The 24,426-nt window shown below is 34.6% G+C and overlaps 4 protein-coding genes across 8 annotated transcripts; 1 reads left to right on the top strand and 3 right to left on the bottom strand.

Annotated features, from left to right (window-relative positions):
- Nucleotides 1–2,124: 2,124 nt before the first annotated feature.
- Nucleotides 2,125–4,218, top strand: LOC125218082. The gene is made up of 5 exons (XM_048119681.1): nucleotides 2,125–2,351; nucleotides 2,694–2,745; nucleotides 2,827–2,987; nucleotides 3,057–3,887; nucleotides 3,980–4,218. The coding sequence occupies exons 1-5, from the start codon at nucleotides 2,184–2,186 to the stop codon at nucleotides 4,106–4,108; spliced, it is 1,341 nt and encodes a 446-aa protein (XP_047975638.1). The 5' UTR covers nucleotides 2,125–2,183; the 3' UTR covers nucleotides 4,109–4,218.
- Nucleotides 4,219–5,752: 1,534 nt separating this feature from the next.
- LOC125218208 (flocculation protein FLO11-like) lies at nucleotides 5,753–9,348 on the bottom strand. Its single transcript, XM_048119834.1, has 6 exons — nucleotides 8,986–9,348; nucleotides 8,216–8,378; nucleotides 8,051–8,123; nucleotides 7,674–7,791; nucleotides 6,686–7,576; nucleotides 5,753–6,085 (listed from the first exon to the last, which is right to left on the bottom strand). Exons 1-6 carry the CDS (start codon nucleotides 8,989–8,991, stop codon nucleotides 6,047–6,049), a joined length of 1,290 nt encoding a protein of 429 aa, XP_047975791.1. The 5' UTR covers nucleotides 8,992–9,348; the 3' UTR covers nucleotides 5,753–6,046.
- A 4,838-nt stretch (nucleotides 9,349–14,186) lies between these two features.
- On the bottom strand, nucleotides 14,187–16,595 carry LOC125223475 (protein yippee-like). Of its 5 annotated transcripts, none has more exons than XM_048126640.1 (6): nucleotides 16,484–16,595; nucleotides 16,225–16,371; nucleotides 15,299–15,342; nucleotides 15,014–15,122; nucleotides 14,860–14,915; nucleotides 14,187–14,721 (listed from the first exon to the last, which is right to left on the bottom strand). In XM_048126640.1, exons 2-6 carry the CDS (start codon nucleotides 16,318–16,320, stop codon nucleotides 14,595–14,597), a joined length of 432 nt encoding a protein of 143 aa, XP_047982597.1. In that variant the 5' UTR covers nucleotides 16,321–16,371; nucleotides 16,484–16,595; the 3' UTR covers nucleotides 14,187–14,594. The 5 variants fall into 5 exon arrangements, with proteins under 5 accessions (XP_047982597.1, XP_047982598.1, XP_047982599.1 ...); XM_048126641.1 differs by having other exon boundaries at nucleotides 16,225–16,377; nucleotides 16,484–16,588; XM_048126642.1 differs by having other exon boundaries at nucleotides 16,551–16,571.
- Nucleotides 16,596–17,218: 623 nt separating this feature from the next.
- Nucleotides 17,219–20,741, bottom strand: LOC125223024 (vacuolar cation/proton exchanger 3-like). The gene is made up of 12 exons (XM_048125973.1): nucleotides 20,346–20,741; nucleotides 20,134–20,201; nucleotides 19,984–20,012; nucleotides 19,271–19,467; nucleotides 18,943–19,155; nucleotides 18,597–18,728; nucleotides 18,385–18,501; nucleotides 18,237–18,290; nucleotides 18,031–18,147; nucleotides 17,859–17,949; nucleotides 17,704–17,772; nucleotides 17,219–17,621 (listed from the first exon to the last, which is right to left on the bottom strand). Exons 1-11 carry the CDS (start codon nucleotides 20,634–20,636, stop codon nucleotides 17,714–17,716), a joined length of 1,368 nt encoding a protein of 455 aa, XP_047981930.1. The 5' UTR covers nucleotides 20,637–20,741; the 3' UTR covers nucleotides 17,219–17,621; nucleotides 17,704–17,713.
- Between the last annotated feature and the right edge of the window lie 3,685 nt (nucleotides 20,742–24,426).

Genomic DNA, 24,426 nt, shown 5'->3' with positions numbered 1-24,426 from the left:
CGCGGACGGAGGGAGTATCTCTTAAAATACAACTTCTTTTTTAAATGCTAGTCATGAAATTATAGGTAAACATTAGTATATCTGAAAATTGAGATTACTTGGTCTTAGAGCACTCCCAATGGCACTCCCTTATTTCTCCTTTATTTCTCCCTAACTCCTGCCACACCAGCATCACATTTTATCCCCAGTTTTTAGCCAACTGCTACATTGGTTTCTCCCTTATTTCTCCCTTATTTCTCCCTAACTCAACATTTCATTTTTACATCATTATTTTTTATATTATTTAATTTTCCCTACAAATGTATTTAATAAATAGACTAATAATGAACAATTCATCGTTGTATTAATCATTGGAAAATATAATACAACGAGAAAAAAAAAAACTACAAATAAAAACCGCAAATAAACAAAGATTTAAAAAAAAAAAAAACTAAGACGGAGGGGCCGGAGGGGCGTCGGGCTCGAGGCCCATCTTAATCTGCAGGCCTTGGATGCATTTCCAGAGGGCCGCCTTTTCTTCAGGGGTCCCGCCGCCGGTGAAGTACAGCGTGTACATCTGCGTCAGATTGGCGACATTGTTCGAATAAGTGGCTTTTTCTAAGTCGATGTGGGGTTCCGAACCGACTTCCGACGTTGTGCCCTTCCCCTTCCGCCTCCCCTTCGCCTTCTTCGCTCCCTCCGGGCGCTCGTGCGGACCATCCCCACTCAAGTCGATGTGGGTCGCGCTCCCCTCGCTCTCCGAAACGCTAAGTCGCGAGCGCACCGATTTCCCGTGCAGCGCGGCGTGCATCCCCGTCCGGAATTTGGGGAGATCCTTCAGCTTATCGTAGATGTTCCAATACTTGAACCCCTTCGACAAGTACTTGCCACAATACCTCTGCATGGCCTCATCTCGGACCATATGCTCGTTCTGGCCACTGGGCATGTCCGCCAACAAGTTAGAATAAATACCGTTGAAGTGGCCGCAGTCCCTCATGAGGCGCTCCCAATGCCGACGGATCGCCTCGCTGCCATGGTCCTTCATTGAGGCAGTCTTGTGGCTCCTGTACTTCGCGGCAACCCGCTCCCGAGAATATGATCTCGGTCACGGTAGTTGCTGCGCTCCGCGTTTTGTGACGTGTCCGCCCAGCGGTGGCTATCGGCTCGGACTCTTGCGAGTGTAAGTAGTCCTTACCCGCTTCGGCCTCTCATCGGAACCCGTATCAGTCGCGCAGCGGCTCGGTGGGCGTTTCTTCCACCTCGAAGTCCTCCGCGCTCGGTGTCGCGGCCTGAGATTCTTGGTCGCCTGGGGTTGATCCGGGGTGTCGAACTGGGGCCGATACACATCGTCGGCTGGAGAGGGCATTCTGCCGGCATAGTTGAAGTACGGAGAAAGTCTCCGCGCCGGAGGAGTCTGCAAAGGAGACGGACCCGCGTATGGAAGTTGGCCGGGAGGAGAACCCATCGCCAACAACGAGTGCATCCACTGCTCGTTTGCTTCATCCATGTTGGGAATTTGTGAACTCGACTCTTTCCCCTTACCCTTACCCTTACCCGAGCGGAAATTTTTCTTCCAAAAGCTCATAATTTGATGAAGATTGAAGATTGGGAGAAGAGATTGAAAATGGAGAGAATGAAGATTGTGGGTGATGAATGGAGGAAGTGGAGGAAATATTTATAGGGGTGGGATGTAAAAATAGCCGTTGGGCCGAAAAAAAAAAAAATTTAAATATCGCCGATTTATCGCCGAGCGTCGCCCACAATGGCCGGCGATCGCTCGGCGATAATCCGGCGATAAAACGCCGGTTGGCGAAAAAACGGTAACATTATCGCCGAATTATCGCCGTTTTCACCACAACGGCCGGCGATAATCCGGCGATGTTCGGCGATTTATCGCCGGATTTTCGCCACCCCCATTGAGAGTGCTCTTAGTCACATAGTTGGGGTGGTGAATTGGTGAAAATTAATTTGATTTCAATTGTAATTATAAATAAGAAATAAAAATATTTGATTGAGTAGAATTTGGATAATGTCCGAATATTGAAACCTATACAACAATTATCCTAGTCATTCATCCTCCTCTACTTGGAAGTCGGTTGAGATTTGAGAAGAAGATTCTAACCGTTAGATTCATTTCTCATTTAGATACAAGAATCAAGGACTGCAGATCACTCCTCACTCACTGTTTCAACTGAGAGAGAGAGATGAAGGCCTTGGGAGCCTCGTATTTCAAGCTCTCTCTGAACAAGCAGAGAGACAAGGAGAGAGTGGCTATAACCCCACATGAATTTGGTTTTCATGTACCTCAAAAGCGTGTCGTTGATGGGGTTGTCTTGTTCAGGCCAAACTGTGCTGTCTCCATCTCTTCTCAGGTGATCCTAAATAATTAATTTTTTAATAAAAATAAACCCTCTGTTTGTCTGAACTAATTGTGTTTGGAAATATGCGATTTGAAGTTAACTAGGATTCTTGATCTGACCCAATAATTTTGTAGATTGTTATACTGTTTTCTTGTTTTCTGATAATCTCATTGTTGTTTGATCAGTTCATTTAGGTGTTAACTAATGATCAAGATTATAGTATGACTAGTTGAGACAAAAACTCTAGTGAAGTTCTTGTGAATAACTAATTAATTGTCTTAAAACCTAGTAATGAAAATCTACAAATTAGCAAGAAAAGGGTATGATACTGTCTTTCTGATCTCAATCCTGCAGACAAATATGGGAAGTGATTCAAGTGAAGAAGCAATCCAGACAGTAAGCTCTGGTAAAAATTTTACCATTTCATCAGATTGTAGTAGCCTTTAGTACATTAATTTGCCACCTAATCAATGCCTAAATGTCTCAGACCACCCTAAGACGGTTCGTGTGAGGTTCAAACTGCACAAGCAATGCGCGTTCGGGCAGCAATTTCTCGTAGTTGGGGATGATCCGAATCTTGGACTATGGGACCCTTCTGAAGGGGTGCCCTTGAACTGGTCTGAAGGGCATGTGTGGGCTGCAGAAGTGGTAAGGCTATTTGCAATAGTCTGTCTCGTGTGATGAAAATGTCGATTCTGATTCTTTACTGACAACCAGGATGTACCTTGTGGAAAAGTGATCAGTTATAAGTTTGTGCTTGAGGAAATGGCTGGAGCCGTGATGTGGCAGCCTGGTCCGGATAGAGTTCTTGAAACATGGGATACTGGTAAGACGATATCCGTGTCTGAGGATTGGGACAGCCCCGATTTCCAGAATGTCGTTGAAGAGGAACCTGTGGCTGTGGATGATCTAAATCAGCCTTCCTTGATTGATGAGAAAGCTGAGGAGGAGGGAGTCGATGGTAATGTTCCGAGTTTGTTGAGTTCTGAAGATTTAGGCCGAGAAGTTGTGGAGGAAGGGGATGATGTGATGAGGGAAGAACTTGATGGTGATGAGCATATGAGTGATTATTCGGACGAGCCTGTCATGCTCTTGGTTGCTGAAAATATCACAGAGGAAAAAAATTCAAGTGCGAGTGATGGCCTAATGAGTGTAGCTGGTAAGGAAGAGGAGGAGACGAGGGCATTGGGGGATCATGGTAAGGTGGCGATGAGTGGAAGTGATTCGTCTAGTTTGAAAAATGAGACGAGGGTAGTCAAGGATGACGAGGTTCCTGTCCTTGTACCGGGCTTAGCTACATTGCCAGCAGCAGAGGAGGCTGAAGCAGAAGAGGCAGAGGCAGAGACGGAGGCGAGCAGCACTGATAGAAGCACAACAGATCTGTCTGATGAAATTGAGGATTCAATTGATTCTAACCAGAAAAACAGCAAAACATTTGAAGATGCTCCTGCTGAATCTGATGGAATCGAGGATTCGGCTGATCTAAACCCGAGAAACGACAGTGTTGTTGAGGACACTACTACGGCTGCTGCAGCCATCGAGCCAGAGGTAATAACTAGACAATACTCATACACATTGCAAACTCCTGCAGAAATGAGCACTTAGAACTTTGTGGCATCGTCTCATTATTTTCTACACAGATACGCGTCTCAACAGAGAAGCCGGGGCGGCTCAACAGAGAAAAGCAGATATTGGACAATGATGTGCAATGGGGAAGAAGAGCTCTTCATAAATTTCTTGCTAATCTTGGATTCATGCAGCATAGTTAAGGTTGTGTAGCTAGCATACTTTTGTTGATGTATTGATATGAATAAACTTAAAAAGTGTTACCACTTTTGTCTTTGTTTTATGGGGTTTAGATATGTGATAATGTTGTGTATCAAATGGCTCTCTACCTTTTCACCTTTTCTTTTAGTAGGCTATGTTTAATGATTCTAATTAACATTAATTTCTAAACACTTGAAGCTTAAAAAGTTATATACTCCAAGTCTCCAACTATGAATTGATCAACCCTACCAATTAATTTTACCAAATAAATTGAAAAATACATATAAATTATAATTGAATATAATGAAATATGACTAATAATGATATGTATTGAATTTAAATGCAAGACCTCGGACCTGTGGAAAAGAAAAGGGGGAAAATATACTACGAGCAAAGAAACACTATGATTGCGTGATTATTACAAAATAAACATTAAAAATTAGAAGTTGATTGGGAGAATGAATGTGTTAATGAAAATTAATGAGTATTAGCAATTCAAGAAGCGCAGCGTGCGGCTAACGTTGTTTAGATTCCTTTCATTTCCAATTTACTACCTATTAAATTATTGTATCGAATTAAAAAAAGGTAAATACCAATGTAGAGACTGGAGATTACATGGTTTGGAATTATATGAGTCAAAATATCGAGACGCGCGCAATTTGTGGATCCAAATAATTTATAATATCCACTCTATACATTTTCAAAACGCATTAAAATTCACACTTGGTTATTCTAAAATCTAAAGGGTGTGTATACGTATTTCATATCGAAATTTTTCCTTAACCAAATCAATTTTAAAATTCAAATTTCGAGACAGTATATATCTAAAGTTGATTTGAAATATACAAATTTGAGAATCCAAAATATTAGATCTGAAACCAAAAATACAAAATTCGAAACATTTTTAAATATACATATATAAATATTATATTTAAATAGTATTATATACTATATCCTAATATATTAAAAATTGCTATTCACGTTTTTTTTTATTTTACAATATATATAAAAACTAAAGCTTGATTTGTATGTTATTTCTATAATTTCAAATTTGTTTGTTATTTCTATAATTTCAAATAGAATGACAAATCGTGCTTTAATATTTTTATAAAAATTCTAAAATAAAAAATGTCAATAACAAGTTTTAATGTGTTAGAATTAAATTAAATGTATAAAATAAAACAAAATAAATGACATTCAAGTGCATTAAAATTTAAAGGCGTGTTGAGCAGCTCATGGAGGGTATTCACCATTTCACATAAGGTTAAGGCGTGTGGCATATCTAAAGAAATAGAAATTCAACCCGATCCAAAAACTGAGGCGAGAAATATTGTGTTTAGTGAGTTTGAGGCATTTATTTTCGGTACGAATTTAAAAAAGTTGTGTTCATGAGTAAATAAAGTAGAAGAGGGAATAAAGTAAGAGAGAGAGGAGAGTAAGTTAATAAAAGAAAGAATAAAGTAAGTATGATTAAATGTTTTATTTTTAACCAAAAAAAGAAATGACTCAAGTAACTTGGACAAGCTAAAATGGAATACGACTGGGACAGAGGGAGTATATTAAAGGCATATTAGGTACTATAGCTCCATTTTTGCATACATTAATTTGCTATCAGAAACTAGTTGAATTTATACTTTTGAGCAAGATGATCAAGAATCCTTCAAATTCTTCTAACACTCATTATAATTATAAAAATACATGTACTATATAATAAACACTAGGTATTGCAAAGGGATCATCATAAAAAAAAATAGCATGTCCAAATGCAATATTTTCAGTACCCTATTTTCCTTTCCTTTCCTTCCCTTCCAATTGCTTCAACAAAATCACTCATCCATCTCCTCCTCCCATTGAGAAAATAGGAGCTTCTCTCGACTCCCAACTGTTCGCGTTCGACATCTGAGGAGATTATTATGGTGATCTCAGGCAGAACCAGCTGCCTATGCTTGTGAATTGTTTGGGACGCTCCGCCTGATGTCCTGTACACACGAAGTTTGTTACAACGATAATCTCAAGATTTGACACGAGCTACTAGGAGTGAATATGCAATACCAAATGCCTAATCATGCCCAAATTTTCATCACATTCGTTTATCTATGATACAAGATGGTGTAAGAGAAAGAAACATATACATTCTGCTTTTACCTCATGCTGAAATGCAATTTCACAATTTCTAGCTAAGATGCGTTGGTGGTGTAAGTAAAAGAAACGCGTAAAATATGCATACAATGTGCTTTATCTCATCATATAATGCTAAGAATTGCGTTGGTGCAAGTCAAAGAAACACGTAAATTATGCATACCATATGCATAATCATGCTAGATTTTCTTGTAAAATTGCTGTCACACATTTCTCTAGCTAAGAAGAATAGAGCGTTGGTGTAAGTGAAAGAATCGCGTAAAAAAAGCATACAATGTGTTTTATCTCATGATATAATGGTTAGAATTGCATTGGTGCAAGTGAAAGAAATGCGTAATTATGCATACCATAAACTTATCATGCTGAATTTTCATGTATTAGTGTTGTAGAACATTTCTCCGCATTGGTTCTAGTGAAAGAAACGCGTAAAATAAGCATACCATGTGCCTCATAGCCATCTCCAGCGACTTCTTTGAGAGTGATCTGCCAAAACCCGAGTTTTCCTGTGACGGTTTCCTCGGATTCTCTTGAGAGACATACTCGTCTTGCTTAGGTGGAGCCAGTTTCCTCATGTTCACGACTCTGTCCACCATCTTCGCCCCCATCACTACAGGGTTAACATCATCCCCGCCATTGTTGCATCCCCGGCTTCTTGACATCACCCTGCTGCTACCGGTTCTAGGAGCAGAGCTGGCAGGAGCGCGAGCTCTGGCAGGAGAGCATGACTTCTGCCTTGGCTTCTCGTTTGAGGAAGAAGACGTATTGGAGCTCAGCCTTTCTCTAGCAGCAGAAGCAGGCCTTTTAGGCATTGATGACACCTTCGGATTCCCATCAGCGTCTTGAGACGAAGAGAGCGCATCCGAAGGTCTTGACGGCCTAGATCTCACCACTGGAGAAGCTCCACGAGAAGGCAACGAGCTTTTCAGTACTGTGGAGCTAATTTTCTTCCCTGATGAAGATTTATCCGAAGCAGATACGGTTGTTGGAGTGGCTGGTTTACGCGCGGGTGGGGTAGACCTCGTTCCAGACTTTGAAACGACTGGTAGAGAAGGTCTGGAGGCAGGTGTAGACGAACGTGGAGCAGGTCTAACTGGAGTTGAGGATCTTGCTGGAGCAGCATTAGGTTTGGAAGAAGGCAGCAGTGCAGCTCTTGATGTGGTAGGTGTGGAAGAGCGAGTGGGCCTCGATTTTCCAGAAGCTCGACCAGTAGGCGTTGCAGCCCTGCAAACCGATGACGAAGACAAAGGCTTTCTGCTCACTGCAGTGCAGCACTCTACACTAGATAATGTTGATGAACTTTCACTTGCAGAAGCAGTTATTGTGACATCCAGCTGCAGGAAACGTAGGATTACACGAAATTCGGAGCCTTAAAAGCCAACACATTGCCTAAAAATCATAATCATCAGACAATGCAGTGTCTTTACTTACCTCAGATTTCAAAGGAATTTCGACTTCACCATCCGAGCCTTTAGTCTGGCTCGCTACACAAACCAGCGCATCTGCATCCTGTGAAGGATTTAACGATGTGTCTGGTTGCTTGAGAAGCCTGATTAGGCACAGGGCTCGTGTTAGAAGTTAAGACAATGAAGGCTGGCTATCATCACACATGAGTACTACTACATGATTAGCATAAAGTGTTCAAGATTAATTTTTGAAACAATTGACTCTTAACAAGATTGAAGAACAAGAAAAAGATCGAATCAATTCACCAACAGCATATTAGAAAAAGAAACATCATCTCCTTTCAAATCAAGAATCACTAGAAAAAAGATGAACCATTTTGCATTATAAACTACCAACTTTACCAATCATGATCCCTAATTTCCATCTCCAAACGGAGGAAATCATCAGCAGCCCCAACCAAACAAGTCTCTGCACCTGCAAATTAGTCGAATTTGTGAACAAAAACACACCCAAAGTTGCTATACAAATCAGCATTGGAACATAGAAAAAAAAAACAAAACACATACACTTGAAGTCATCATCAAACTGAAGGGATTCCTCAACTAGAAGATGGTCATTTTTTTTCTCCATTTCGACACTTTGGATCCCGAGAAATATAGCAAGATCTTCATCAACTTCCCTCATTACCATCCCAAGATCCCTGTTCTGAGGCCTAAATTGTACGGATGCCTGTTATTTTCATAGAAATTGCATCATCAAAATTCACAGTACATGACAAATTTTCATTATTGTTGAAGCTAAAATTTTGCCAACAGGGATTCAGAATCACATACAGATGGAAACAACCAAGAGGTCTAGACAAAACTGTAATGAGCAGGCCAAAAGGTACAACCAAACAAAGCCTAGATGAAGCAAAATCCAGAAAACCACTATGCATAAACAAAAGAATGAAGAATCTTGCAACACAAAATCCAAACCAAACACAAACAAAAAGCAGGTAATGAATAAAATAAAAAGGCACATTCAAGCTGAAAACCTCTATATGCATAAACAAAAGAATTTCAGCTATTTCTTGCAAGAAACAGGGAGTGTACAAGGGACCAAAAATTAGTTAAAGACAGAAAAAGAAAAAAATGTAGTATAACTGATTAGAACCCACAAAAAATCACAGCAGAATCTTACTAAAGATTCCATCTTTATCGCATTCGCCACTAAAAAAAGTGACCTCCCACTTTCAATTAACCAAAACCCGAAACTCAAAACTAGAAAAGAGAGAGGTTTTGCATTTATTGAAGAAGAAAAAGGCAATACTTGATCAAAGAAGAGGAACACTTACTGCCATTGTTAGTCAAAACAGAGCTACAAAACTGAATGGCAAGTTTGCAGAGAGAGAGAGAGCGGTAGACAGAGTGTGAGTGAAGGAAAAGAAGAGAGTATTTTAACACAAGAATCTTGATTCTGCTTGTTTGATTTATATTGTCTGTGACATAAAAGTTGGGAGTCGAGAAATGTGGGGAAGCAAGCTCATCAAATTTTGCAGTGATCTTTTGTTTGATTCCTTCAACGAGGGACGCTCTGTTTTTTCTTTCTTACTTTTTTCTAGTATTTCTTGAAAGAAAACACAGTTCAAACTTGAAGCAGATCAGTTAGATTTTGAACTGTGTATTTTAAAGAGGCCATTTTGGGAAGCGAGAAACACAAAACCACCGAATTTTAGCAGTGGACGACTTTTTACTTTCTCAGTTTTTGATTGTTCATATGAATGATTGAGTTTTCATCGATGACTGCCCAAAAATAGGTTTTATTATCACTTAATAAAATAAAGGAAATTAAATATATTGAATTTTGTTAATAAATGAATATATTAATTCAATTTGAAATAGTAATAACTTACTTCTAAAAGTTACTACTTCCGGCATTTCTTGTTAATAGATATGCTTATTTTTAGTATAGAGATTAAGAATAATGGGTTAAGTGAATAATGAATCTTTATTTAAAATATTGAATAAATAAAAATAAAATAAGAGAGATGAAGAGAAAATAAAACAAGAGAGATAATTATTTTTTTATCAAAAATAAAAATGACTCAATTATTTTAAAATTTAAAAAAAAACATCAAAATGATAGAGTAGTACTATTATTCTTTTATAATAACATCTAGTAATAGACTAACAACTAACAAGTACTAACATCAGTTATTGGTAATATGAATTTTTATTACAGTAGTATTATTGTATTTTTCAACTCTTATTCGAGAATGAATTGCATTAAATTATAATAGTTTTGTACCTGCAAAGTTGTAAATGCAGAAGCATGATGCATTTACTCATTCTTTATTTCAGTTTCCAGCATTTAATATCTGCAGAGCTAACAATGAATACTCTATACACTAATTTTATAAAAACAAACACTAGCATATTTTCTATCCACAAATATAATGTTTACAGTAAAATAAAATTTAAAATATATTTTGTATTTACTATATGAGTCGGTGCATACAAAGTTATTGATTTAGTAGTCAATTATTTAACAAATTATCCAATTTTAAAATTAGGTGTCTTTCCAGAAAAGTTAATTGAAGTATAGTAGACTATTAGTCATGTCTTGAAAGAAACAATATTTTTATCTATCTTTTTATTTGGCTTAGACAACAGCTAAATGAGAATAAATGACCACTACAATCGATCATTTTATAATTCTAAAATTAGAAATAAATACTTGAATTTGAATTTTTATTTTCATTCTTCTGTCTAATAAATAACACGAGGTCCTATAATTTGTTAAATTCTCTTGAATCTTATTAATTTTGTATATATCAAATGTAAATTATAAATGGTTTGACAATAAAATTTATTTTTGCCTAACCCTATCTCTTTAAGAAAGGAAAAAGATAAAGGAAGACTTTAGCTGACTGTAAATTTAAGCTTTTATGCAATTTAGTGAAAGAATTGGTAGATATCCGAATCCAAGTGTTACTCAATTTACAAGAAAAGAATGATCTCGTTTTCATACTCCTATTATATTTGTAGAATTCATTTCCATATTTTTGCAACTTCAAACATTATGATATACTATTGACATTAAGTCTTGGATAGAAAGAGAAATACGTCTATTTCACATTTATTTTAATGTCGACTGCATAGATGGAAATGTTATATAGATTGGAAGCAAACCTACTTTTTATGTTTGAAGCATACCTAATTTTGTGTGTTTCCTCTTTTTTTTCTTCTTCTTCTTCTTCTTTTAATTTGGAAACTAATCAAACTGAAATGCTACATAGTGAGCACTCCTTAGATTAGATTGAATTTTATGATGAATCAGATTATACTTTGTCGTCAGAGTTCAGATTTTTAGTTCATTACAGATTGATCAGGAATTTAAAACTACATAATTTTATTTAATTAAATCTTTTATTTAAATTTTGTTCATTCAAGTATTCATAACCTAACTGAATACCAAATTTTTTATATTTCATTTTCTTTATTTTTGGATAATTCCAATTTCAGTCTGGACTTAATTATAAAAAACTTTGTCAGATTTTGGATATTTTAGATCGATTTTGTTTATGTTTTCCCAAAATTTTTAATTTCGAAACATTTTGTATGTAAAATTTGGTTTAAAATTCTGAATACTCACTCCATAATTATGAAAATAAAGAAAAATCCATTGTGTGTGTGTGTGGGCCTAATGACAGAAACCTAGAGTGATTAATGTTAAAAGCTAAATGTCTTGGATTTTTTTTTTTAATTTTTTTTTAAATGTCTTGGATTTACTGTAACACAACTTTTAAAATTTACACTTACTTACCTATAAAAAAAAATACAGTTCTAGTAGTATTAATTAGTGGAAGGGGCAATCCCAAATTTCATTCTTTAATTGGGACTAAGAAACTATCCCCTTTCTTCAATTATCCCAAAAAGGAGGCATACCTCCTAATTCTAAGCACATGCTGAATCTTTGACTAAGATAGCTTAGATAAAGAGAAAAGAATTAATTTTAAAAGATGTATAATATGGAGTACTATTTTAAAATTAGTTTAAAAGTTCATTTTGGGTTGTTCGAATTCTATAGAACCATGAAAATTGTGAAGTATTGCTTAGGCCCACCTTATTGAATTATTTGTTTGGGCCCATATTTGTGGGCATAGAGATTCGAGTGGTTTAAAATAAGTGGGCCCACTTACATTTCCAATACAATTCAAACATTTGCACTTTACTAGTCAACTATCGTTTTGAGATATGATGTGACTTAATTTTATACTCCCTCCTCCCACAATAATTGCGACTATCATTATGGGCATATGTTTTAAAAAAATATAAAAAAAATAAAAAAATATAAAAAAAATTAATTAAAAAAGCTAGTGAAATGTGAAATTTATTTTTTTATATTAATTTTATAATAAAATATGAGTGAAGTGAGTTAATGGTATGATAAAAATGAAGTGTAACAATTATTTTGGGATAAAGCGAAATAGAAAAGAGTGACAATTATTATAGAACAGAAGAAGTATTTCGAGATTAGGCTGAAAAATGATGAAGTTTAATTAAATTTCCATTTGTCTCGTATAATTTATAAGAAGTTTTATTTATTCCAATTATCATACTATGAAAAAATCGATAGTACACGTATAATAGGAGTATTATTAGTGTTTATAAATACAAATTTACTTATGAATATATGAGATCAGGGTCATGTTAAAATGGACATAACGTCTCATCCACAACTAAATTCAATCATACACCATTAGATATTAAAATGAGTTGGTGAGATTAAAACTCACGGATTTCAATAAATAATAGATAAAATATTAATAAAAGAGTAAAATAGTCAATCTGTTATAATATACTCCCTCCATCCATAATAATGGAGGCAAAACTTTTCGGCATAGAAATTAAGAAAATTTGTGTTGTGTGAGTTAAGTAAAAGGAGAATAAAGTGAAAAATGAAAAAAGGTAGAGAGATGAAGAGAGAAAAAAATAAGAGAGAGTAAAGTAGGTGTGTAAAAATGTGTTGACTTTTACTAAAAGAGGAAATAACTCTATTACTATGAAACGTACCAAAATGACAAAATGACTCTATTACTAAGGAATGGAGGGAGTAATATTTTTCACAGTTTTTTTTATATCAACATTTGTATTACAAATATCAACACAATAACATGGGAATTTCAACACAAATATCCAAAAATATCAACACAATTTTATTGATATCGTGCATGTAGTTTATACTCCGTCTCACAATAGGAGTTACTCTTATTGTGACGAGTTTTAAGAAATGTACTATAGTGTTGGAAAAGTTAGGGGAATATGAGACACACTTTTTTATATTGATTTTACACTCCTAATAAAATACGAGTGAAGTGAGTTAGTGAAGTGTGAGAACTACTTATCATTTATGGTAAAAATGAAGTGCTACCCTTATTGTGGGACAGACCAAAATGACAAAATGTGACTCTTATTGTGAGATGGAAGGAGTATTTTTTATGAATTTATTTATATTAAACCTGCTTATCAAGATATACGAAAATTGAAATAAAAATTACTAAAACTTCATCATCCGATCATCGTCGAAATATATGCAATTGAGATCTTGTTAGATTCCTTATGAAATTAATTTGATAAATCTTTTACAAAAAAATAATTTAAATCGAGAAAATTACGTAAATTTTAAGTTTTAAGATGATTTTGAGGAGATAGAAAGTAGTAGTCAGTTTTAACACATAAGAATGGACATTAATACCCTATAAGTTTATTTAATAATTTTTAAAATTTAAAATATAATTCACTAGATCTCCTAATCTAATGAATAAGATTTGATTTTAATTTGGAATTACTAATTACTCCCTCCGTCTGCCATTATGAGTCTCATTCCTTGGTGGCACGGATTTTAAGAAATGTTAGAAAAAGTGGGTAGAAAAAAATTAGTGGAATATGAGTCCCACTTGTATAGTATTAGTTTTAAATGAATGTGAGTGAAATGAGTTAGTGGAAGGAGAGACCTTATTATACCATTTATGGTAAAAGTGAACCGAGACTCCTGTTTGCGGACGGACAAAAATAGAAAAATGAGACTCCTATTTGCGAATAGAGAGAGTAGTTAGCAATTGATCAAACCCTACGAGATCATTCAACATGTCAGCATATACATCAATGTACTGATTTTTCAAGCAATCAAATCAAATACATTTTCACCTAAATGATTGCGAGCAAGCCAAATTTCATGAATTTTTTATCATTATTTAAAATTGTGGGATAAACCAAAATTTGATTAAATTTGATAATTCTTCTGACAATTTGAAAAAAAACGTCAATTGATGAACACTGAATCTAGAGCTTCATTAGAGTAGTATAGTTTTTTTTTTTTGGAAAAATAACTACACTCATCCGTTAAAATTTTAATATTCATGCTATTATATGAAGATGAAATGTAAGCACAAATAGCGTTGGTATATTTCTCCACGTCATTAAATTGACATGATACTCCTTCGATTATTGTCGACTTTTATTTGAATTATTGTCAGAGGTATCACACAACTGGTAAAGAAAAAACGAAATTCCAATTATAATGATTAAAGATGAAAAAAATAGTAGGGCATGGGTAGCATTTCCCCAAATGACCTATCAATTCATGTACTCCTACAATTTATCTTTTTGTATAGTATAATACAGTATTTTGTATCCTTCCAAAATTTGGATTTTACCAAAGGTTATCTATCAGTCACCATTTTTCTTCTCTACACATGTATTTCTAAAGAGTGGAAAAGATGTCACAGAATATGTTAGAAGTCAACAATGATATTCAGAGTAACTACCCATTCTCCCAAATGAACTATGTTCACCTGTAGAACATAACATGTAGATAAAAATTGGCAGAAAATAAGGAAATTTATGGTTGAGGATGTACAGTTGATAAAGATTGCTAGGATCAGACAACTCCAGATAATAATCACATGTCATCGGTGTCGCTTCCAACTGTCTGCGAGTCGCTTCCAACCGTCGGTGAGTCGCTTCCAACCGTCGGTGATTCTTGAGTGATCGAATAGTTGCTTCCATTTGGACCCTCAACCTTAAACCTGCCAAATCTCAGATATGAGAAAGACAGAGTTGATTGCCAAATAATGCACCATTTTCAACCAGTTAGCAGTTCAGAGTAAGCACCACCTTTCGATTTGTAGAAAATCTAAGAGATTGATTTGACAAAATGTGTATACCTCTCCAGAATGTATTTCCCAACTTTGTATTCTTGGCTCTCCTCATGAGCAGCTTCCTGGTACAAACACAGAAAGTATGCAAGCACAGTTTCAGTTTTTGGAGATGAAATAAAATGAGAGGGAGGGAGAGAAATCAAGTAGCCAAGATTCTCACATATTTCCATCCCACAATTGATCCACAACCCACACAGAATATGTCGACAACAGTGTGCATTCCAGTCATCATCATCCGGTCTTCTTGCTCCCCGACACTAACATTCACACTACATCCAAGTACCATTTCATTAGACTTATGTCAAGAATGCACGACCATGAAAGGCTGCACAAGTGAATATTATAACTACTGTTATATTTTTCTCAGTGCTTGACATAAGAAAGGAGCAATAACAAGTTTAGCACACGAATAACAAATCATTCACTGAAAAATATGAGCGCTTACACTTTATTAAAGAGATAAGCCTTCCCATGCCTGCAGTGGAAAGACTGAAAACAAGTTTAGCAATTGGTCAGCATCATGCAAGCAATCCATGCTTTCGCCAACAAAAACATGTAAACAAACAAGCAAACCATCATCAATCACTTAAATGTAGTCCAATATGTGCCATATATAGAAGGAAAAAAGAGGAAATGGGAAGTTCAAGGCCTTATAAGTCAAAGCGAAATCTCTTGACATGTAAAATATCGGTAGAAGGGAGCTTCACATTATGTTTGTGAGTGATAACGATTTCCAGAAATGCTTCAAGCAGGAGAGTATTTGAGTTCTTTTAAACTTGGTGATGAAAAGTTGGACAACAATAATGAACACTTGACTTGGATGCAAATTAATGAGAAATCAACACAAGCATCATCTCGCGCAACAGCACAAAAGGAAAAAATTCCACATTCAGAAAAGGGAGATGCGCCAACGATTTCAATCACGCAACAAAAGCATCATCTCGAGAATGAATATAGCAAACATTGCAGACAAAATCTACAAGAATTCTCCCATCTCTCCATACCAAAACTTAAAGTATGATATGTTCCAATGCGATGAACATATGACTGTATATGACAAACTCAACCTACTCAAAACAACAAATGCAATTCAAACTTGAGAGAGCCCTCTATCTCCATCACAAGCAAAACTCAACAAATTTTTTAACAAAAATTGTCCAAAGTTATGAACAATTTTATAGATTAAGCTTACAACTCTATTACCACCATCAACCAATGCAGCTCCATACAAAAACTGGTTCCATCATTCAAAACAATTAGGAAAAAAGTTCTCGATGTACTAACTTATGCCAAAACAAAATGAATATGCAGAAATTCACACACACTAATAAAGCTCAAACAGAGTGAGAATCAATCATAAAATAAGCAAACCTTAGATACAATATCTTCAAGCAACGCGAGATGCGTTTTGCAGTGCTTGCAAATATACATGCTTCCATCCAAATCAATCGCGAAAACCCTCCCCATTTACCAAAATCACCAATCAATATCCAAAATATGCCCTAATTTCTCTGTCACCTGAAACTTCAGAATAACAGAAAACATCAAATATAATAAAAACAATTAAAAATGTACGTAAATTGAATGAAGAGAAAAAAATCGAGGAGGATCTCAAATTCTCAAATCTCACCTCTGCGGCAGAAATTAACGAGAATTTGAGAGAAAAATAAAGCATCAGAAAAAGCGCGAATACTCACACACCAAATTGGGAACGGTTCGTGTCTTGTGTTTTCTATTTTTACGTGTTTTGGGAAGAGAGAGAAAGTAACATACTCCATTATCTTTAATTTTATAAAAAAAATAGTATTTTCAAGCTAATTAATTTCCAAATTAAAGTAATTTATTGTGGTAATTGACTAATTATCTGTCACTCATGTTAATAACATCTGTTACCACTACTATTTGTAATGAAAACTCAGTTTACAATTTATGGACATTAATTTGTGAAATTAAAATTCACAGATTCAATTTATTTTTTGTTTATCTAACTACCTCCCTCATGAAAAGTCGGATTTCAAAGAAATAGATGAAATTAAAGTTTGGGAAATGATAATATGATTTAAAATGTATCTAATCTACATATAACAATCAAATTATATCTAGAAAAAATATAATGTTATTTTCGTTTGTGACACTATGTTAAAAAAATCCCATTTATAATTTATTCTACAATAGTATAAATTCATTTTTAATAATTTCTGACCTTGGTAGATGGATAGGATTTTGATATATAGTGAAATAAAATGTAAAGGGTTTAATAGGTGGAACGTAAAGAATTATACTTATATGTAAAACGCTGTATTTTATACTAGTATACTAGCTAAAAATAAAAAGAATAAAAGTGGTACTCGTATAAACAAAACTGTAACACAAAAACATTCATTTTATACATGTAAATTTAAAAATACATGATCCGACCACCGTACACAAACATAGATTTATTATTGCAATATATCACAGCTGGAAATTGGAAGTCCAATTATCATCATTAAAATGTGAAACAAACAACTCGAGATGGTACATAACACAATCATAAAACAATTATCAAAAAGGAAAAAAAGAAGAAGAAATGGACTGAATGCTCCGCCATTAGATATAGCATTTCAGATCATACATCTCCGAGCAAGAATCATCGGTCCGTGAATATTCGACTCGACTTGACTCCACTCGACTCGACTCTGAGCGCACGCTTTTTTGTTCTTTGAATGATACTTGAAGCCAATTTCAATGGAATGAGTACATGAATTCAATCAGCTGCAGCTGCAGACCTATTTATATACATATGTGTGTACACAATTAATACAAAACACGTGATTAATTAATATTGCATTGTTTAATTTATATACATACCTGATCAAATTCAAAGTCTCATTATTCCTTGTCCAGGAGAGGTCACGAGGTTATTAGAGTCAGCCCCATCTACCAAAAAAGAAAATTTATAAACAATTAATTTATTGTAAATTTCATGAAAATTTAAAACCTAATGATTAGAATTTTGTTCTTACTAAGTGGAGATTTGTATACGAAGAAGCATGCTGAAATGATGAAGTAGCTTAGAAGAAGAACTAGCCCCTTCATGTAATGAGATGATCCATCCTGCAAATTTCAATAATTTTATATGAGTAAACTAAACATATAGTACTAAAATGCATATTTAAATTAATATAATTAATTTACCTGCAAAGTTATAGCCGTTAATATAATTGAGAGTGCTAGAGAGCCTGTCTCAAGTAGGTTAAAATTAAGATCCATGTTGATGCCAATGGTCCATGACACAATCACACTTAATGGAACCTATATATTTTCAAGAAAAAAATTGTTATGGAATAATCAAGTGAAAAATCATCACTATAAATTAATTTAAAATTATTCTATGATCTTACCACAAACATGGCAATCTGTGTGGCTGATCCTAAAGCAACACCTAGAGTTATGTCCTGAATTGAATAAAAATACATGATCAGACTACTCATGTAATCCATAATTCAAACTAAATAAACAAATATAATTAATTAATTACTACTAATTTACCAATTTGTTCTTGAATGCAAAAATGATTGCTCCAGCATGTTCTGCTGCATTTCCAACTATTGGTAGTAGAATCACACTAATAAAGCTCACTGACAAACCCCAGGACTCTGATGCAGCCTGCAAATAATCCAACAAATATGTTTACCAATTAATTTTACTAATAATTATTTAAAAAATAAATTTTCAATTTCTTTAAATATAATTGAGCTTACTTCAATTGTAGCAACAACATATTCTGAAAGTAGAGCCACAACTCCGGTCATCAGAACTAGCCAAATGAACGCGCTCCAGAATCCGATGGCCGGAGTTTCGTCATCTTCTACCACGTCACCGTCTTCTCCCTCCTAATATCGTAAACAAAATATATATTTTTAATACACAACATTACAAAGACCGTAATAGACATCTAAGTGTAACCCAAATTAATTGTTCTAAAAAACTAATTAATTAAATATGTTTCTAATTATTATACGTAAAACTAAAATAGACCACCTAACTAGTGACAATTCATTTTTTTTAAATAATCAATGATGATTCTCCATGTAAGTGAAAACGAACCTCGACTGCCTCGAATAATTCTCGGTGAGTCCATAACTGAAAGATGAGGTAAACGATGTATGCAACGAGCATGATGAAGCAGCTAGCTCGTGACAGTTGAAGCGTTCCAACTGCTGTAATCTCGGGTGTTTTTCCGACATAGGTGAACATCAAAGGCAGAAGATGGCACAACAATCCCAACAACAAAAGCAACGAGTTCACATCCGCTTGTTTCTGCAATAATATTATGTATACATATGAGTATTATCTCAAATTGGGATATAAATAAATAAATAGAATTCATTTTTTTCTAGTAATTTTTATTTTTTGGTTATGTTAAGTGACTTACTCTGTCGAATTTTTGCTCTTTGTTGATGTTAACGATGCCTCCACAAAGAAGTGAGGTGCCAAGAACTAGAAGAAGGTTGGAGAGAATGGAGCCCAATAAAGAGTATTTGACAACATCAACTTTGTTTTGGGTGAGTGCAAGAATTGCTATGATTAATTCTGTTGCATTTCCACATGTTGCGTTTAGCAGCCCTCCAACTGAAAAATATCCATTCAAAATTAATATTAATAAAAAAATTAGCATTACATTGTTTAGAAAAGGAGAGAATGAAATCTAGAAAAAAAAAAATTATGGTGAAATAAAATGATTGAGAAGGATATATTTTTATATTCAATACAAGTCACTAAACACTGTAATTGATTATATCCTGTCTCGTTATGACAGGAATATATGTTAATAATTGCAATTTTGTTGTGCTCATTTTATAAATTAATATTATCAGCTCTTTGTAGAGACCTGCATGAGTAAACCAACTAGGTGACACGTACACTAAAACCATTTTTAATATTTTATCAACAAGAAATCAATTCCAAATTCAGAGATTTTGTAATTTATTTAAAGCATTGCTTAATTGATTTAAAAATAAGTAAGGAATATATTTCCTAATTCAGAGGGTACATTGTAACGTGGCTCTAGAATCAGTTAGGCAGAAGTCTACACATTAAAGTACTAAATTTTTTGGAGTACATGAAATAATAGAGAAAATTAATTACCTGTTGGTCCCGTGAAGAAAGCGATCTGCCTGCATATATTACAAAATGGAGAAAATTAAGTTACATCTCGTGACCATTAATTTTTAATTTCATAACATATACTCCTATATATATACAAATGTAGAGAGAGACACATAAATTTGTTCTTACTCAGTGAGAAAACTGATCCTTTCTGCTAGTGGAGTGAGTCCCAGCAAGCTCAAAGCAAATATCCATGGCTGATTAATAATTAAAGGAACATACAAAATTATTAATACTCCCAATTTTTTGTGATATAAAGTAAAAGAGATTAAATATTTTGATTTTTTTTTCTTGAGACTTAACTACGGGACGGACAAAAAAGGAAAGATAAAAGTACTAACCCTCCCGAAATTGCGATACTCAGCAAGGATGGCGAAAGGAATGGCGAGGAACAAAATGGCGAGCTTGGTTCCGAGCAAGACTTCTTGAAGGTTGGCCAAGAACTTGCGAAGGCACCCGACCCGAATCTTGGAGACGAGGGTGCGGTCGGATTTCTTCCGAAGGGAAGAAGAAGACATGTTGTGGGCGCTGCGGCCGCGCCTCTCTCGGCTCAGAAGCTTGATGTTACCGTGTTCGAGCAGCCATTGGTCCGGGGCCGCCATTTTGCCCAAATCTTGTTTTGATGAAGCCATTTCACTCACTCACAGAGTGTGTATGTTCTTTTTCCAAATTTGAGGGTTTGGAAAGGAAGAAGTGGGAGTGGTCTTTTTTGTTTTGAATTTCAGTTGGTGTCTTTTGCGCTAAATTTGTGTGGGTATATATAATGTTTATTGTGTCTAAAGACATGCATAGATGGCCAGATTGTTTTTAGTTACAGGAGGAGAGGAGCCCATCATCGTTATCTTTGGTATCTATTAGGTATTGGCTTGTCGTGGCACACGGCATAAACACGCATAAAATTAATGAATTAGCGTCTAATTGTATCGTGTTCGTATTCTTACTGAGTCGATCCGACAAGGACATAAATGCAATAACACTTGGATTCAGATCAAGTTCAAGCGGATTTAGATAATCCTTTAATAATAGAAGTAATAATTAGTAATCCTTCCGTCCGCGAATAGGAGTCCTGGTTCACTTTTACTATAAATGGTAGTAATAGGGTCTCACCTTCCACTAACTCATTTCACTCACATTTCATTTAAAACTAATATATACAAGTGGGACATCTATTCCACTAACTTTTTTTCATCCACTTTTCTTAATATTTCTTAAAACCCGTGCCGCCAAGAAATGAGAATCATAATAGCGGATGGAGGGAGTACTTTATTATTTTATCTAAATTTTATATGGCACCTCCAGTCCTGGTCTTTATGATAGACAACCATGCACATCGAGTCATATCTCCTCTGCAACACATTTGAGTGTCCGTCTCGTATAGCTATAGTGTGTTATCGACTTTGTATCGTTAACTTGTCGTGTGAGAACAAATAGCATCATCGTGTTATGTGCAAGTCATGTTCGAGTTTATGTAGAAGGTCGGATTCATATTTTGGTTTGATCTTTGCGGGTTGGGTCGTTATTACGTTGACACGACTGCATAATTTGACAATCCTAATTAAGTGTACCTATCATTACAAAAATCGCTGTATATCGAGTACTTAGTGAGCACAAGTAATATAGTTGGAGGGGGAAATATCAAGAACTTCTTTACACAATGCTACTAAGTGTTTGTCATATTTGGTGAGCACTAAGCAAATAGGCAATTGCTTTGGTATTTTTTGGCGTAAAAATCTCTAACAAAATCATACTTAAAGTGTTATAAGGTGTGACGGACTTATATAGACTATACAGGGTAGTGGAATATCACATGTGATCACTGTATGGGATATTATTATTTTTTTTGCATGTGAATATAATTTTAATGTTCAAGCTTGTGGTTTTTTTTAATGCCGTGGATGTGGCGTACAGGATGAGAATATATGTCATATGATGTGTTTGAATTTCGTCATCATCGATGGTTTTATAACCATTTAGGAAAGAAACGCAATAACAGATTTAGTTTGATATCGCCTTATGCATATTAGCAAAAGTTTTACAGCCATTTTAGGATACTAAGCAGAGATTGGGTGCATATTAATACTTTAAATTGGTGTTTCCGTAAGTTAGTAAAGATGTTTGTTTAAGTTAGTAGGAAGAATCAATCAGTAGGGGAATACTATGGTATTGTGACATCATAGTTAAAATGACAATCTAGCTAGGTAAATAATATGCGATACATAGGCAAACAACTAGGTATATGATTCCAAGCAATCTGTGGTACGAAATCAGAGATAATCAAGCAATTTGCGTTGCATAAGCAAGCAAGCCGGTCACATGCAGATTGAGGTTGAATCTGCTCCTAAATTTAAGAATCATCATTAGTCATAGCCTCATAGGTTGCCTTTTAAATTGGGTTGTCATTTTAGTATAGCAATGTATCTATAGTTTACTATAGAGTTATTAGTAATTCTTAAAATCACAGATTGTGATTGAAATTTAGTATTTCCAAAGCACATAGCTATTAATATTACAAAATTTTATTTCATTGGAAATTGAATAATAGTATGTTAATGTTCTAAAAAATTAAATTGTTAAAAAAATAACCTCCAAAGCACTTAAAAATAACCCTCCTAAACACATCCGTTTCTAAACCAAGGAAGAGAAGGTTTTTACTTCATCTTGTTCAAAAACATTAATCCTTATAAATGTGGTAACCGTAAGATTTTTTTGCATTAATATATATGTACGTATTTTCACGTGAATCATTTCCTCTATATAATTATAAGTACACACACGCAGTATCTAAATTGTCGATCGGAAAATTCGTGGAAGTTTCTTCTTGAAAAGGTCCCATCGTGGGATGTTGTGAAGATTATGGTTCTAATTTGTTCAATTGTACAAATACAAAAGATGACCATAGCAAAGAAAAAATCACCAAACTGTCCTATTTTAAGCTATGAATATGAGCTCTTTAAACATGTGAGTTTGTTACGTGTATATATCTGGTTAGCAATAACAAAAATACTAATGGATACCATTGATTGATGTTAGCTAGTCAAAGCTTGCTCATCATAGTATAATAGCCAATTATGACAAAAGGCCAATTTGCGATCGACCTAATCAACCTACCGTCTATCAAAAACACCAAATACTTATTTTACCTTCGTCTCAAGAAGTTACTTGAGTCATATTCCATTTTACACGATCTCGCCTTATGTGAAAAAAACACATTTGATCTCTCTTATTATCTTCTTTCTCGTATTTTACTCTCTCGTCTTCTGTTTAATTCCTTCTCCACTTAACTACTAAGCATCACTTACTTCTCGCATTAGAATTGAGTTATACTACCTCTTAAGAGGCTTTGCACGTGTAGGCAGGCTAATAATATGGATCAAATAAATCTCTATCGACTTGGGATAACTCTAGCATTTTACTTGAGAATAGAGCCGTTATTTTTTCAAATTTAGAGTCAATATCTTTACCAAGTTTCAAAAATTATAGGAGTATTTTGATACTATTTTTAATAAACTCAATAGTAATTTTATTTGTATCCATTGTGATTCTTTAATTTACAATGTTTTGTTGTGCATTAGAATTGGTTCGAACCTCTAAGTTTCTATTTCTCTCTTCATCTAATCAAACTCTTAGGTGGTGTTCGGTTATCTAGATAAAATAGTATCAAGATATAATCTAGAATTGAGTTGTGAGATTATTTAAGTAGGAGTGGGGTTTAGCTATGACTACTTATCTTATGATTATCCATCTAAGATTGAGTGTGAGACTGAATCACATGAACCAAACATAATACATATTTAATCTCGAGATACAATCTTGTAAACCGAACACTCTCTTAATGTCTTCGCAATTGTCATTCTTGCTTCACTCTATTTCTCTCTCGCAGTCTCTAACTGTTGATGCCTTAACTGCTTCCGATAACGCTAATGCTACTATCCCACAATTGATAACATGGTAGAGGAGCCAAAATATTTCTTATTGAATCGTCAAAATTCTAGCTTTGTACCGCTATTGATAGAAATCCTGGCTTCATATACGATATCTTCAACAACTTGTAAATTCCTATGAATCCAATTAATCAAACATCACCATATATTACATAGAATCAAAACTTATTCCATCATATCAACTAGTGAAGCTATATCATCGATTTGTACATATCAAGCCGTAAGAACATGGGCTTATCTAGGTAGAAATCAAAACCATCAATGTGACCAAAAAAACGTTATTTCTGCGAAGCTTCCTACTTGTATTCAATTCAACAATGATCTCTTCCCTCTACACTCATTATTTGCTAAATACATCTATATTTTGCTATATTTAGATTGTCTGGACCTTATAATTTTGTCCAAGATATGATACTTGCATTTAAAATCAAATTCGAAATTTGGAATCAACATGATAGTTGTATGATAGGGAGTATATATG

The sequence above is a fragment of the Salvia hispanica genome, chromosome 4, assembly GCF_023119035.1.
Source record: "Salvia hispanica cultivar TCC Black 2014 chromosome 4, UniMelb_Shisp_WGS_1.0, whole genome shotgun sequence".
NCBI classification, from domain to species: domain Eukaryota; kingdom Viridiplantae; phylum Streptophyta; class Magnoliopsida; order Lamiales; family Lamiaceae; genus Salvia; species Salvia hispanica.
The sequence above is the reverse complement of the archived record's forward strand: the minus strand, read 5'-3'. Positions and strand labels throughout refer to the sequence as shown.